This window comes from Oculina patagonica, chromosome 11 (assembly GCF_052425735.1).
Source record: "Oculina patagonica isolate OP01 chromosome 11, crgOcupat, whole genome shotgun sequence".
Classification (NCBI taxonomy): Eukaryota; Metazoa; Cnidaria; class Anthozoa; order Scleractinia; family Oculinidae; genus Oculina; species Oculina patagonica.
The window spans coordinates 5,958,690-5,975,505 of NC_135768.1; the positions used below are offsets into that span (position 1 = coordinate 5,958,690).

Consider the following 16,816-nt stretch of genomic DNA (forward strand, 5'->3'; position numbering starts at 1 on the left):
ACACAACGTTCTAAACAGTACCAGAGAGAAAGTATTGCTGAAAAAGTTTTTAATATATAGACTCGCTGGTGTTTTGACAGTTTCATTTGATAAAGGATCAAACTTTAGGTTTCTATCCAGACTCACGGAAACGTTCGGTGTAATAGAAATTATGTATTGCACTTGTAAGAATTAGAGTTAATTTATTAGTAATTATATAAAGAGGGTATCAATAAAATGTTATCAAAGAATGAATAATAATGTAACTTGAACTGCGCTACGAGAAGTGAACTAAGGCCCCGTTTACACGGGTCCGGACAAATTTTTGCATGGACAAATTTTGTTCCTGGACTGCCTGTTTACATGGATCCGTGCAAATTCTGTTACAGATTGCAGTGGTGTTTACACGGATCCGTGCAAATTTTAGACCAGTCGCGACATTTGAATGGCTTTTTTACGTCTCTGTTGTGATTGGTTATCGCTAATGTTTTAAGCCAATCATGTTGCAGCTGATGCAGTAAGCGGCAAATCAAACATGGTGGCAGACAAAAACTTTACGTGGTCTGATGTAGAAATTGATTTGTTGCTACATGTAGGTATAGACTACAAAGCAGGAAAAGTAGGGGAAGGAGTTGATTGGGAAACGAACAGGAGCAAGTACGAAGACGTAACCAGAATGTTTTTGGAAAAGTACCCTGATAACGACAAGGAGAAATTCCCCCGACGTACCGAGGCGTGAGGAAGCTTCAACAAAGACCGAATCCAAAACAAACTAAAAAGGATCAAGTCTCCTCATATCTGTAATCTGCCTTTTTTGTTTCTTTTGTCTGAAATTAAACCAAATGGAGCAAAACAGGGGCAAAATGTAACAAAATGTTTCATTTTTGCTAAGCGACCAGGCAAAACATAACTAGATTTCAGGCCTTAACCGCGCTATCTGAGCAAAAAGTTGCACGGTTCGGGTGTTTACACGAGTCCGTACGAAATACGGAACCGTGCCGATCAAAAAGGTGACCTGCTTTTTTCAGGCCCCAAACTTGCACACTTCGCCGTTCAAAAATTCGTCCAGTTCCGCCGGTCCCGTGTAAATGCAAGGTGGAACCGTGCAAGTTTTTGTCCGTGCAAAAATTTGTCCGGACCCGTGTAAACAGGGCCTAAGTGGCGAATGGCTCGGTGGTGTAGTGGTAAGGCCTGAGAAGGGCTTTCCACAAGTTGCTCGAGATTTCCCAAAAAGTTGCCCGTAATTTCTCAAAAAAATGCTCCAAAAATCCAAAAAAGTTGCTCCTGCTTATAAAAGGTGCTCGAAAGTTGCTCCAAAAAATCAAAAACGCTGCTTCTAATCAAGAGAATCTCTCTAAATATATGCTAATTTCCATTTGAGAGTAAGATTTCTAAGCAGTTTTATGCAATTTTACAGCAAAAGAAGTATCTAAATAACAGGATTTCTTTAACTGAGAAAAATCATGAAGATATCCGAATGACGTCATGTTTGCTGACGAGTTTTGTAATGTTTTAATGCAAAATGAGCGGAAAGTTGAAATGTCTTCAGATGTTCCTCGAAAGTCTTCGGCAAACTTTGTAAATCTTCGGAAACGTTCGAGTTGCCTTTGAACAACACTCGAATAATCTTCGGAGATCTTCAGTCTGGAAATTGCTCAAATTGCAACAAGTTGCTCGAGAGGAAAAAAGTTGCTCGAAGGGGAAAAAGTTGCTCAAATCATGAAAAGTTGCAAAAATGTTGCCGAGCAACTTGTGGAAAGCCTTAGGCCTGAGTCGTACCCAGACGCTATTTAATGTGTTTTTATGGTGAGAGAGGAGAGTGGATTAAGGCAAACGGGGAGTGATGGGAGCGGACGAAAGAACAATAGATATATTTTTCTCGCTTCTATTCCTACATATACATTTTCCCACTTGCCTCGCTTCACTTCCTCACCCGAGAATCAAATGAGAAGAAAGAACCAAAAAAATAACTTTTCCAGTTAAGGAAAATTGTTTAGTTTCATCTAAAGAAAAGCAAGTGCCCAAAATGCTTCTGGTCATTTCTTTCTAAGGGTCTCTAAGGTCATTGGCTTTCCTCGTGCTGCAGTCCTGCCGATAGGATCTGAAGACGAGGATAGCATTTCCCTTTTAGTATTTCTTTTCCCAAATTTTTGTCTGTAAAAATAGAACAGTAGGATTTGAATCCATCTCCCATACCCGGAGGGATGGGGGTGGGGGGGTGGGGGGCTACTTTACAATATTTTATGCGCTGAGGCTCCACCCCTCCACCCCAAGATCCAAGCCCTTTCCCTCTTATATACCTTTTTTGACTGAAAGGTAACCTTTCCGCATTCCTTTGATAGCAAATGGCAGCCCTTTCACAAACCTACACTATAAGGTAGCAGGAAACTCATCTATAATAAAAGTTTTGAATATACCCCTTAGAATACGTTGATGAATCTCATTTACATGTAACGTATATACGGTCAATATAGCATGGTTGGGATGATAAATGAGCAATACAACAGGCTGCCAACGATTATATTAACGCACGTTAGCTGGGCTAACTTCCGTATTCGCGGCTGGATTTGAAAAGGGAAAAAACCATGGAAATTAAAGAAAAATATCTTAGCGGATAACATTTCGAATGATGTTGGTTAGCCGGAATTCTTTCCGCACAAATTTCCAAGGTGATGTTGAAAACACTGGGAACACTACGTTCGAACCTAATGGCCCATCAGGCTGGAGCTTATACCGGTTTCCGTAGCTTGAAGCGAATAGGAGTACTTCTTCTCCCCCAGGATGGGATGCTAGTCCATCACAGGGTTGCTCGTCAGCATTAAATTCGGCGGTACCAGTTTATACACTAGGGTGCATGGAGAACGTTAAAGGCACTATGAGGGTAAAGTGTCTTTCCCAAGGCACAACGAAGTGCCCCGCCCAGGGGGTCGAACCCGTACTGCTCGATCCGGAGTCCAGTGCACTAATAAGCGTTAGGCCACGTCGCCTCCCATTTTTCTGTATAAATACCGATAAAAGGGAGGTTTTCTGTTTATTTTGGCAACTATCTCTGACCAGAACGCATGAAAAAATGACGCTCGCCTCAGGCTTTTTTCCGGTTCGGTTGCGGTTTTGATCAAAAACATGCTCCCCCCGATACGATCGCTTTTCTAACTCATATGGTTGGAAATTTTACATAAGATGCCCTAGCTATCTGGAAAAGTAAAGAAAAAACGCGTGTTTTCTCTCTATATGTTTGATTCTAGTATTATGCAGTTTTTGAGCTCTGACCAACCAGTCCAAGAACAAGTTTTAACTAAAGAATCTTGCAGTTTTCCTGTATCGAAATTATCGACTTGCAATCTCAAAATTGTGTTATTTTATTCTGCTAATAATATATTGAACCATTTAATTTAGGGTGATTCCGGTATCTTAAATAATTATGCTCTTCTCACAATTTTCTTAACTGTTGTTTGACGCAGTTTATTTTTAGAGGCTTAAGGGAAACTACTTGTTCGTGGCAATAAAATCAACTGCTCTATAATTATAAAATCAGACGTTTAATTTGTGCTAGACGGGAAAAAGTTAATGGCCCATCGACCTTGCGTTTAAAAATAACACTAATTGAAGGTTACAGTTATTTTTAATCCAAGCATAACTGTTGGGAAACTGAATACATTTTACGGAACATTACAGAATAAATTTTGCATATCAGCGATCAATCGTCGTATTTTTTCAACTTGAAGACGAAAAGTATGAACGAAAAAAGAGAAAAAGACGTGACATAACAGGAAAAGTTGAAAGTTAACTTCATGTTAGGGAACCGGGGGGAGTATCTTGATCTGAATCTTACGCCTACCTCCCCTCCTATAATATTGCATAAGTTTGCTTCTCTTGGGTGGACGGGTGTAAATCGAAAAAAAATATATGCCTACTACAATTATTGGTATACTGGAAACGCTGCTTTTGCTAGCAAAGTTACTGTTTTTTTAAAGGAGTTTTCCCGAAAAAATAGTACTACACTTCTCCTCAGAGTTGCTAAACGTACGTCGCCCCCCCCCCCCCCCGGTTCAATACTGTCAACGCTTCCCACGGCTAGTCATCATAAATCCATTCGATCGATACGAATCATTTCATTCATTATTTGGGAATATAAAACGATGAAAGAACAAAAGTTTTTTTCTATTGTAGCCAACGCAGCAGACAGAAAATGCGCTTAATTTTGCTGGTCTTTGTTTTGTTCTGAACTGTTAAAGTATTTGGGAGGGGACCTTGAGAGTCCCTAGGGAGTTTTAAATTGCATGCCTGTCAAATTCTTCTGTCATTAGAACACTCGATCGCTCAGCGATTTGACACATTTTCTGCAGCAAGGACTGCTGTTTGATCCTCAAAATAACGATTATTCACGTATATTTCAAAATTGTGCGATCTGTTTTGTTTTTATTCGTAGAAAATTGAATTTTCGCTTCACTGCAAACCGCAAATCCAACGCGCTCTGATGAAAATGCGTTTTGCTGTTGATTGCATACTTGTGTGCGAATGATTGACAGGTAATTTAGGCGACGAATCGTACCCACGCTAGCTCGGTTCATTGCCAAACCCTCGGTGACTGTTTTGGATTCTTTCTCAGTTTTTAGCGAGCATTATATCGACGAACGACTTCTGTGGCTGAAAAAAGCGACACGGTATAGCGGCCAGTTCTTCAGGTAAGCGCATTCGCTAGAAATAAGCCTTGTAAAGGTCGGAATTTTGTTTAAAACTGCGTTAGCGGCCTTCCAGAGCGCGCCATCGTTCTTGGTTATATTGAAAAGCTTTATTGTTGTAATGCTTGTTTACCAGCAGGGAGATTTGGGGTTATTCGGTCTTTTTGCGAGTAGAACTACCTGCCGGATGACTGAATCTAGGTGAAAGTCTAGCTTTGTTCTTTTGTTAAGGATCTTGCGATTTTATATTTCGATTAAAACTGATCGTTTTCGGAATATCTTGGATTTCTCGTTGAACAATAGGTTGATTTAGGCCGCAAGTCGTCTGCCGTCAAATCGGTAAAAGTGTCCGCGTGTTTGTGTTCGTTTACCTTGCCGACTATAACTAGATTTGAAAGTTTTCTTTGCGCCATAAACGTTCTCAAATTGTATTAATACTTTGCAAATATCCAAAACGCTTTACTTTGATATTTTTTCGGCAAATCGAACCTTTACGCTTCGCCGCTACGAATATAAAGCTGACAGTATACATGCAGTATGCCGCCTTAGATTTTTCTTCGCCGAGAATGTGTCAACGCCGTTACGGCAAGGAGAAGGGGACAACCATTCCACATTCCCACTCGAATCTTATGTTTTAAAACTTTATAGAGTTTTCCCGTGGCGTGAAACTCTATGCTCGTCTTAGTTTTCGAATTACTGCCCGTAACAGAGTGTTTGACAGGAAAACTCGCTGTGCGAGGCGGTCGTAATGGCCGATTTAACTCATTATTTGTACCACAAGCGTATTGTAAACGTTATGAAAATAATTTCTTGGACGGTTTTGTGGATTTTTGTTTAAGCTGCAACGTCTGATAAAGCTTGCAGCCTTGTAACAGGGGTAGTATTTTTGTTTGATGCTAAACACCCGCCGAGTTTGTGCGATCGAATGCTCGATCTACTAGTTGGCTCTTCAAGCAAGAAGTTCTAAATTCTGACGGCGGCGCAAGCCAAAAATTTGGGTTTCCCCTTCCTCTCCAATTTCCGACATCCTAAAAATGGATTAACTTGTCAAGGATCGACCCTACCGCTTTTGGAAACTATAAACTTGTAAACGATAACTGCTCGTAGCTCTCTCAACAAGATATTTCTGTGTGTGCTTTACTAAGTTGTTTTCTTTATACTTGCAAACAGCTTTCTTCTAAACTGCCTTCGGTGTTTCTACTTTTTACAGGTCTATGATCTCCATTTAGTAGATGCAATAAGAAGCAAAAGATTGGTAAGAAAATGTACTAAAATATATAACAACACTGAGCATAAACAATGTATTATATAAACTTATTATCTGGTAAAGAATTGAATCTTACACTCTGGATATTTTTTCGCTCAACTTGCATGTAAGCTTACAAGTGCTATTCCGTAAGTCCTCAGTCACTTTATTTCTAGCCAGATTTTCGTTTGCCACAAATTGTATAAGCTTTATACGTTTGATTGCGGCAGTTTTGGATGAAGAGTCAAGAAACTCGTTTGTCACGCTCTTTTGTGTGTGGGAATAAAATTTTTCTAATGTCCGCTACGTAACTTCGTTGTTTACTCAGACTACAATGAGTTCTTTGATACGGTTTGTAGATTTTTTTCCGTCGGAAGTCACGTTTCGTAAAAATTATTAATCGGAAAACACCAAATTGTCTAACATTGGAAAGGCTGTGAAGATCTTTAAACGTTCTTTTTACTTTGTAGCCACTGGGAATTTTCTACAAGAAGACAGCTTGGCCCGGTGAAAAGGTAAGCTTAAAATCGTACATAAATCTATTTTTCTTTTTGCCACATGTAACAAGAAAAGTTTGATTTTGTTTGTGGGCGTTAAGGTGTGTAGATGCCTTTTTGTTCCAAGGGGACCTTTGAGAAACTTTTTGTGTTCTATAATTTCTTATGTTATGGTTCGTTGCAATGCATGTTATGTGCAGAACTCTTGCGAAATGAACACTCAATGTTATTTCGTTTGAGGGCTGCCTGAGTGTATGTGTGGTGTATGTGACTTGAATTTCAATCAGAAGACATTAGTGATCAACTTGATATTCCTTTTGCATTAGTTGGGATTTTTCTGGCATATGCAAATAAATACTTAAAACATTTTGCAGTCATTAATATTGCCCTTTAAGAGTCCTCTCAGACACAACCCCCTTGTATTGGGTCATACAGACAAGTTTCTAAAAGCCTTGATCACTTTCACAAATCTGTTGATTCTTAAAAAACTTTCTTGTTTTTCTTGAATTGTAGATATATACTGTGTGTATTGTCTGCAACAACTTTTTTATCCAAGATTTATAATTTATATCACGAAATGCAACATTTGTTGATCAACACTTTGTTATGTAACTTTTTGACACAAACTATAACATACATGTACTTTTGTCGGTTAGTTCTATAGTGGAATTTAATTTCTCCAACCCTTGATTACTTGAACTTCCCAATAACTCTTACCAAAAGTTGTTTTTTATTTCCTTGGTTGAACACTTCGATTCTACCCTCGATTTCTCGAACTCCGCTATTTCTTGAACCAATTCCCATCTCTTGAAGGTTCAAGAAATCAATATTCCTCTGGATTTGATTGTGAAAAATATTCAGTTTCAACTGAAATTCACTATTGTGGTTAACAATCAGTGGGTATTTCTGAAACCAAGCTGACACACAGTTCATGAAATACGTCACTTCATTGCACTTGAAATACAGGGGAAAATATCGAAGTCACTTAGACACAATATCCAAATAAATTCTTGGTGATATAATTCTTGTTTTTCACTTAAGCCCATCAAAATTGAAGTTATGTTTTGAACACAGTTGTTTTTCAACAGAGTTTGCTTTTCAAAACACATTATGTGTCAATTTAGTATTGTTATATTTGACCACAAGTGTTTTTTAATAAATGAAAGCCAAGGGCAAGTTCAGCCTTGTGATCTTAAGACTGATGTTTACTTAGCTTTAATAGCACTTACGCCTTTTTCTGCAATTTATTTTTGTGTTGTACTTGTAAAATAAGGGGAAAAACTATTTCCTTATTCACTCATTTTTTCATAGTCACAGCAAAGTTTCTTATAGACACATTATACAGGTAATTTATGATCGCTTTTGCAGTACAAATTTGTTGGAATTATTTTTTTTTGCCTATTGTAAACGTGTTCATCTTAGAAACAAAGTAAATCAGGGAGTTAGGAGTTACACCAAAAGGCTTTTCTTACAGCCATGGCACTTGACAGCAGAGCCAACTGCCATAAGTAAAGGAAAGCCTTTTACACATGCGCTTGCACTACTTTGCTTTAGATTTAAACTGATTGTTAAGCTTACATTTCAAAAACATTGGCATATGATAAGCAAAAGCTATGTATTTGAATCTTCATTTCTCTCTAACCATTGATTTCTTGAACATTTCGATAACTCAACCCAAAAGTTGTTTTCCTTTCCACAGTTGAACAATGCAATTTTAATCCTGATTTCTCAAACTCCCTGACTTTTAAAATCAAGTTTTGTTTCTGTTGAAGGTTTTAGAAATCAGAATCCTGCTGTATAACAAACTTGTTTCACTCGGTAAAGGCTGACAGAGGCCACTGAAAACTTAGTGAGAATTTTTACGCCACGTACCCTTAACAAGGACTGAAATGAAACCGTGGAAACGACCGAAACTAAACAAAATTGCCAAAACAAGCAAAACCATTACCATTATTGAGAGCTAACTGTAAACAGGCTAACCCGAGTACACCTTCCACTCTGATTAGCCTGAAAAGCACTTCAGTTGGTGTGAAGAACCTGCAGGTTATCCTGTTTACAGTTAGCTCCCAATAATGGTAATTGGTTTGCTTGTTTCATTCATTTTGGCCATTTTGGTTGTTTCAGTAGTTTTGTTTTAATTGGTGGTTTCGCTCATTTTGGTTGTTTCGTTTAGGTGGTTTCATTTTGTTGTTTTGGGTTTTAGTACATCTCAGTTTTTACCATAATCAGATAAGTTAACCAGTTAAATAAGTGATCACCAAACTTGTGTTCTTAATTCTGTTTTGCTTTTTCAGTTTTCACCATGGAGACAAGCAGAATCGGCATTCCTCACGGTGAAATGAGCAAGGAAGCTCACACGGCAATGTGGGCACAACAACAGCACTACCCTGACTCTGGCATCATGTCAGGTGCGACCACCACTGCGCACTCAGTCAAAGGTGATGAGGATGATGACTACATGAAGACGAGTCACATGACATTTGAATGGGAAACAGGATTCTCCGACCAGGAGATGCATGCTATGAATGAGCAGTTTGTCTCGACCAGGAGGTTGGTAAAATCCTGTGATAGATAGAATTAAACGTGAATGGGCCAGTTACTTTGTTTATCTTACTAATAACCCACATTTCACTCCATATTCCCAAGAGTACCCAAGTTTTAAGACTGAAAAAGTCCATATTTATAAAGAATAATATCCCAATTTTTAGGTGAAAAAGTATATGAAAAACAAACAGTAGCAAAAATTAATGGCAATGCTGTCACTTTTGAATGTCAACAAGCGGGGTTTCATCCACAAACTTAAAAGTTAGAACCAATTTGCTAACAGTACCGCATGGAAGAAATGCCTAGGTTGTTATTCAAGGACTTTGAAAGTTAGAGCCAACTTGTACAGCATAATGAAAGTGAAAGTGCTGCTCAGCTTTCATTTGAATGGTCACAGACTAGTCAGAGTTCATTCTCGTCCCCATAGCCCTTTTGTTTCTCTTAGCCGGCTTGGCACAAGAAAACGGAGGGCTCTAGGGACATAGGATTTTTGAATCAATTCGAATTTTTTTGATTGGCTGTTTGGAAAAAAGAATTCCTAAACGGAAGTCGAAAATGTAACGACTCTCTCATACATTCTTTTGAAACGTCATGACTGCATACATGAACACCGGAAGTCCTAGAATCTAGGACTGGAAATCCTGTGTCCCCAGAGCCCTTCGTTTTCTCGTGCCAAGGCCCAGCCGGCTAAGAGAAACGAAAGGGCTATGGGGACGAGAATGGTCAGAGTTTTATACATAGACTTGAAAAGTTAGAGTCACTTGGTACAGCATGTCTTACTTTCATGTCCGTTATGTACATGTATAGCAAATTTTTCTTGTCAAATAATATAGTAACTCTCCTTTGCCCTTTCCCACCAGCCAACGTATTCGCCAAGCCATGTTCCCAGAAACACTTGAGGAAGGAGCCCATATCCCTTCCACACAGTTTGACTCGACATCCTCCACAGCTGTGCAGCGTCTTGCTGAGCCATCGCTCATGCTCAAACAAGCTGTCGTCAACCTCATTAATTATCAGGTAATATCTTATGACGTTTTTGTGATGGTAGGTCATTGGTAGACCCTCTTTCTGTGTTGGATCATCGTGCAAGTTGTTTTAAGTTCTGTTGTGATTATTTTCTTGTGGCTTGTAGGATGACGCTGATCTCGCAACCCGTGCTATTCCTGAACTGACCAAGCTGTTGAACGATGATGATCAGGTTAGTAAACACTCTGAAATAATGACAATAATAATAATTTTGTAAGGGCTTCAATAATAATTTTGTAAGAGCTTCATTGATGTAGTAGTACATGTGGTAATTGGGATTAAAAAGGTTGGTCATGGCAGGTGCTGAATTGAAATTCAACCTCTCTTAGGTGGTGGTTGGACAAGCGGCAATGATGGTACATCAACTGTCCAAGAAAGATGCCAGTCGTCACGCCATCATGAACTCGCCGCAGATGGTGGCAACTCTGGTCAAAGCACTTAACAACTCCAGTGATGCAGAGACTATGCGATGTGCTGCCGGTACCCTCCACAACTTGTCACACCACAGGTAAGTAAATATTGCAGGTATTTACTTGAAAACTGATAAGTAGTGAATAGAGTGTTCTCTTCATTTAACACACTATAATTCTTTTCTATCCCCTAATTGTTAGCACTCAGTTTACTATACAAAATCCAATGCATTATTTTAAAAGTTGTGACTCTTCTTGATGACTAACATTTGTTTTCTTCTTCTTTAATGCCCAAAGGCAAGGTCTGCTATCCATCTTCAAGTCCGGAGGCATCCCAGCCCTTGTCAGGTTGCTTGGGTCCCCTGTGGAAGCCGTAGTGTTTTATGCTATCACTACTCTGCACAATCTGCTACTTCATCAAGAAGGTGCCAAAATGGCTGTTAGACTTGCAGGAGGACTTCAGAAGATGGTGGCACTTCTGGGACGTACCAATGTCAAGTTTCTGGCTATTGTAACTGGTATGTAATTCAACCCATCATTTTACAATATTGATAGCTTGAACTGGAAAGTTGAAGGGACTTCGTCAAGGATCTTACCAGATTTTTGAACAGCCACAAATTATGTTTGTGTTGCAGGAAACCGAAAAATAAAAGTCCATTTTCATAAAAAATTGCTTATATTAGAGCACTGAAACTGTTAACGAGCATCTTGGCTGCAGATGGCTTGGATGGAAACAGATTGCAACTTGAAAAAGTCAGGCTGACATTTTCAAGGTGTTTCCACACATCATCAAAAAAATGATATTTATAGCCGTAGGTTAATTTCTATCTGCAAATTAAGGTTAAATTATCCTTTAAATGTTCAAAGGTTATGATTTTTTTGTATTAGTTAAACTGCCTACTTCTGATTTCAGAACAGTTTAGACCAAAAATCTGTGAAATTCCCGTGACATAGCTCCTTTCAAAGTGTGTGTAGTTGTTAGATGCTGATGGATGTTTGCTTGTTTGTTGCAGACTGTCTTCACGTGCTGGCATACGGCAACAAGGAAAGCAAGCTGATCATCCTAGCATCAGGAGGGCCTGCAGAGCTGGTGCGCATTATGAGGAGTTACACCTATGAGAAGCTTCTGTTCACAACCAGTCGTGTGCTCAAGGTTCTCTCTGTCGATACTGACAACAAGCAGGCCATTGTTGAGGTAAATTTCTACACTTCTGTGCTTTTGCTTCCAGCCATCAAAGATCAACATTAATTGTCATTGAAGAGTGTTTATTGTTTATCATGGTGTAAGATAGGAAAGATGAACATTTCTTTGTTTGTGTCTCGATGGAATCGCTTTGCGTTGTTGATCAAAGTTTTCAACTGCAAGAATCCACCTCATCACCTGATGAAGACTAGCAGTATTGCAGTCGAAACATTGTGATCTACAACTCAAAGCGATTTCATTGTGAGACAAACATCCTTCCTAACGACATTAAATACTGTCCAAAAAAATCTTTGGAAGTCTTCGGGTAATATTGTATCTTTAATTTCTCGTCCTTGGGTGATCTTTCAAAATCTTTTATTCTGAGCTATTTGGTATTTGGTGATTTTAGTACCTTGACTTTATTTATAGAGAGTGGTGCATTTTGACCTCTTATGTTGAAAACAAATTTAACTACCAGATGACTAGGCCTGGCTTGCTGTACATGTCCTAACTCCCAATTTTGAGAGTGTAGTGGAACTCATTAAGCTTACAGGTGAAATGTTGTTTTAAAATTCCTTGTCAGGCTGGAGGTATGCAGGCACTTGCCATGCATCTAGGGCACCAGAGTAACAGACTGGTCCAGAACTGCCTGTGGACTCTGCGTAATCTGTCAGATGCCGCAACCAAAGAAGAGGGACTTGAGAACTTGCTACAGATGTTGGTGCAGCTACTCTCATCCAATGACATTCAAGTGGTGACGTGTGCTGCAGGAATCTTATCAAACCTGTCGTGCAACAACCCTAACAACAAGCAGCTTGTTTACAGGTTTGGTGGCATTGAGGCACTGGTGAGGACCTGCATGCAGGCTGGAGACAGAGAGGAGATCACTGAGCCAGCGGTAAGGAGATGTCGCTATTGTACATTTCTTCTTTAAACCTTGAGATTTTTTGATCCTAGAAGTCATCTGCATCCTGATTGGTGTACATGACCTCCAGTCTTCCTGGTTATGCCTAAGCCATTTTCTACAGTTGATCTCTACGGGTTAGATCCATTCCGTCCCCATAGCCCTTTTCGCTTCTCTTATGCCGTGGGGCTTTGACACAAGAAACAAAGGGCTCTGGAGACATAGGATTTTTGAATAAATTTAAATTTTTTGATTGGCTGTTTGAAAACAAAGAATCTTGAAGGGAAGTCAAAAGTGCCATCACTCTTCCACACAATATATACATGTAGGAACACTACAACTGCACACATGAAGACCAGAAGTCCCAGAATCTACAGGACTGTAGGACTGAAAATCCTTTGTCTCTAGATAGAACCTCTCGTTTCTCGTGCTAAGGCCCTGCTGGCTAAGAGAAGTAAAAAGGGCTATGGGTTAGAGAAAAATGTGCAAAAATATTCAAGTTATCTGAGTGAATATTGCAGAAGTTAATGCAAGTCAATTTTTCTCAGGTTTGCGCACTACGCCATTTGACAAGTCGACACGAAGATGCAGAGAAAGCCCAAAATGCAGTGAGGGTTCACTTTGGCTTGCCAGTCTTGGTAAAACTTCTTTACCCACCATCTCGCTGGCCTCTCATCAAGGCTGTTGTTGGCCTCATGCGCAATCTTGCATTGTGCCCCCTTAATCACACCCCAATCCGTGAGCATGGAGGTCTGCCGCAGCTTGTTCAGCTCATGATGCGAGCTCACCAGGACATGCAGAGGAGGCCTGGACAGAGTGTAGTGATTGACGGTGTCAGGATGGAAGACATCGTTGACGGATGTGTTGGCGCACTGCATATCTTGGCGCGGGAAGCACACAACAGAGCTGTTATAAGAAGTCTTCACTGCATTCCACTCTTTGTTCAGGTAAATATTTGTCAAAAAAATTTTGGTATAAGACAGGGCTGCCATTAAGGGCCATAATCTGTATTAAACCCCTGTTACAGCTGAGTTCCCTGGATGTTGCAGGTGAAGATTTTGATTGGTGTTAGGTTACACTGAGCTACAGGTGAAAGCTTCAATAATATAACAGCTGCTTAAAAAACTTAATACAGCCCTGCAAGTGTCAAAAGGGGATAAAAGTTGATTTGTTAGGACTTAATCCTTGTATTTTGAACTGAAAGTTTCAAGCTACAGTAGCTGACATACAGTAAATAGTGGACACAATGTATTCAAGAAGCAGTTCTTGTGCGATATTTTCACTAATTTTCATTAACACTTCTCTTGAACTTTGAAGGCTACTGGATTCGAAAAGTTTTACAATATACATTGTAAATCATGTCCTGTTCTGGACAAATTAATATATAAATTACATTCCAACACCAGAGTAACCTTTTGCTACTTTTTCTCCCCAGCTTCTTTATTGTCCAATTGAGAACATTCAGCGTGTTGCCGCAGGAGTGCTGTGTGAACTGGCACAGGACAAGGAAGGCGCAGAAGCAATCGAGGCTGAAAATGCAACTGCCCCCTTAACAGATCTGTTGCACTCGAGAAATGAGGGCATTGCAGCTTATGCTGCTGCTGTTCTGTTCCGAATGTCTGAGGATAAGTCACAAGATTACAAGAAGAGGCTGTCAGTTGAGCTGACAAGTTCTCTGTTCCGTGACGACGCACCTTGGCCCGAGGTAAGAATCATTGCATTTGTAAAGTGTTTCTCTTACTAATTATAGTGATATCCCAATTTTTTGAACCTCCAAGGAAAACACAAATTGAATCGAGATATTGTGAGTTATTGAGAAAGCAAGCCGGGTAAAAATTGCATTGTTTGACCGAGTGAAGCAAATCCATGGGAAATGACTTTCTGTTCAAGTTATCGGGAGGATTGAGAAATCCATGGTTTAACAAGGATGTAGCTAGGGATCGGATAGGGAGAAAACACTAAGCCGGCTCATCAACAATCTCAGCTGGCTTTTCTGGCCTTGGCAGCTCTAAAAGTTTACCTAAGTCTTTGTTTTCATGTGAAATTTCAGCCGGATTTAAGTTCTCAGCCGGTGAAATATTGTCGGCAGCCGGCCCTTAGCAACAACCCTGGTTTAAGAAATTGGGATTCTACTGTGGTTATTTTGTGTTGATCAGATAATTTTTCTGTACTCAAAAGATGTTGGTAACTAGTGGATTTTATAGTTTTGAGATGATAGCCAAGAGAAACTCTTCACTCTCAACCTCCAACAAAACTTTTTACGGATGATTGTCACATTTTGGTGGAACACCAAGGCACTAAGTTTTATCCCCTGATATTCTTTACTCTCATCACAGATAAATTTGCTGACTTGTAAATAGAGATAAGATGCTAATGCACTTTTGTTTCTCTTAGCCAATGGATGGTGACTTCCCAGACCCGAATTACAACATGCCGCCTGGAGGATACGGCTACCCACATGATGGATTTGATTATAATCAGCCAATGGACTATTCTCACGAGGCTGCATATGACTTCCACCATGGGGACCCCTCCATGCAACCTCTCGCCCACCCCCTCCCCGTGGTGCTGGGGGCACCTGGTACGACACTGATTTGTGAGGAGACTGGTTTCTAGTCCCCAGGACTTCAATGATGTTAACCTCTTAGAATAGGTTTTGAACTGTATCTTCCTGCTGCCTAAACCGGTAGTTTTGCTTGACTTTGAACAATACTCTGATACTGTTAGGGCAAGAATTGTTAGTGCATGTAAAAAAAAAGTTCAGGACTGCAGATTTCTGTCAGAAATTACCAATGGCAACCATCTACTGTATTGCAAGTCGGGCATCTATCTAGTTAACTGAAGTCCTGGTAGCTAATGCCAGGTTCAGCAATTTGAAACGGGTGTTCTAATATCTACAACAACTGTCAAAGGGCTTAAGACAACAAATTAATGGAACTTTTGTAACAAAGAACAGTCTTTTACTTTGAAGTTTTCTTTGCTCAGTTTTCGTTTCATTGTAAGTAGTTAAACTGAAGAAGTAGAACATTGCCATGGTCATAGAGAATTTCTAATAACAGTCTTTCCTCTGCAAACTACAGACATTTTGTGGGACGTATTATTTTAAGCGCAGTGTGTAATGTAAAGCTTGTTGGCGTGTTTGTTTTTCTTATCGCATAATTATTTTTAGACTGTCATAATTATTTGAACAAAGAAACCACACAAAAAAAATTGCACAAAGGCATTGTTTTACTTCATTTACCAAAGTATCCTTTTGGATACTTAAATAATTTATCTCTTGCATTATTCAAAGGACGGGGAAGCCATTGCATTATACTGTTATCCCGTAAGTTGTATGCAATGGATTTTTGCGGCTTTGATTTTCCACTTGTTTAAGTTAAATGGCCTTGGGAAAAGGAATCTGTTCAGTGTTTTGTGATGGTACACTGTGAAAATCTCCTGAGTTTGACTTGTTTTCTTTTTTGTATAAAAGCTCTTGTGTACATGTGTATACTGAACAGTTAACGTCAATTATGGGATGTTGGTATACCAATCAAAACTATTGTATAACAAGCAGATGTTTTACAGCCTGTTTTTTTTCTATCATCACCAAACATGTAGGCCTTCCCTTTTCTGTACATTTTTTCATAGTTTTTCTTTTTGATCAGATGAACTGACTTTGATATTGGTTTTACTCCCTTCCATCTTTTCTATTTTCTTCTTACGCAAATGTATGATAGTAGGTGCATGTTTTTTCTTTTGCTTTGAATTATTGTATTTATAGATTGCTGTTGCCGAGAGCCTGAGCAGCTAATTAATTTTAGGTATTTTTAGTCATGCTTGACGGTGCCGCCCAACGATGTATTGAAATGATTGATATGCCGTGAATTGAACAGTGATTGAACAGCTATGTGCAATTAAATTTTATAATCATGTAGAAAATTGGTGTTGGTGTGTTTGATGGTTTGCTGGGTAATGAATGGCCTGAAATGTATGACTGTCCAACCCTCCCGATTTGATGCGTTGCCTCCCGCTCTTCCGATTTTTATCAGATTCTCCCGATTTATCATGAAATTCTGAAAACAAGGAAAAAGTTGCTAATCTTTAGTACTTTTTTGCGATCTGAGTGTAAGAAAAGTAAAGAAAAGCACCAAAAGAATAAAGACCTTATAGAATAACTCAGAAATGATGTCAAAATGTCGGAAATGGTACTTAAGAAAACCTAAATCTGCAATTTTCCCCACACCCCCTTAGAAAATTGCACCTTCAGCACTAAAAATACTCCCTACCAGTATTTTCGTTCACAAAGGGTTGGAATCTCTGGAAGAGAAAAAAGTCCAAGCTTTCTGCTGAAGAGCAGGAAGAA

General features: G+C 39.4%; 1 protein-coding gene across 1 annotated transcript; it reads left to right on the forward strand.

Moving 5' to 3' along the window:
• Positions 1–4,527: 4,527 nt before the first annotated feature.
• LOC144629960 (catenin beta-like) lies at positions 4,528–16,392 on the forward strand. The gene is given in 14 exon segments (XM_078488218.1): positions 4,528–4,664; positions 5,872–5,916; positions 6,378–6,422; positions 8,699–8,954; positions 9,809–9,965; positions 10,081–10,146; positions 10,304–10,482; positions 10,682–10,902; positions 11,398–11,579; positions 12,151–12,465; positions 13,020–13,418; positions 13,907–14,176; positions 14,866–15,025; positions 15,028–16,392. Coding segments are annotated over 11 exon segments (2,241 nt in total). The 5' UTR covers positions 4,528–4,664; positions 5,872–5,916; positions 6,378–6,422; positions 8,699–8,706; the 3' UTR covers positions 15,072–16,392.
• Positions 16,393–16,816: the final 424 nt, after the last annotated feature.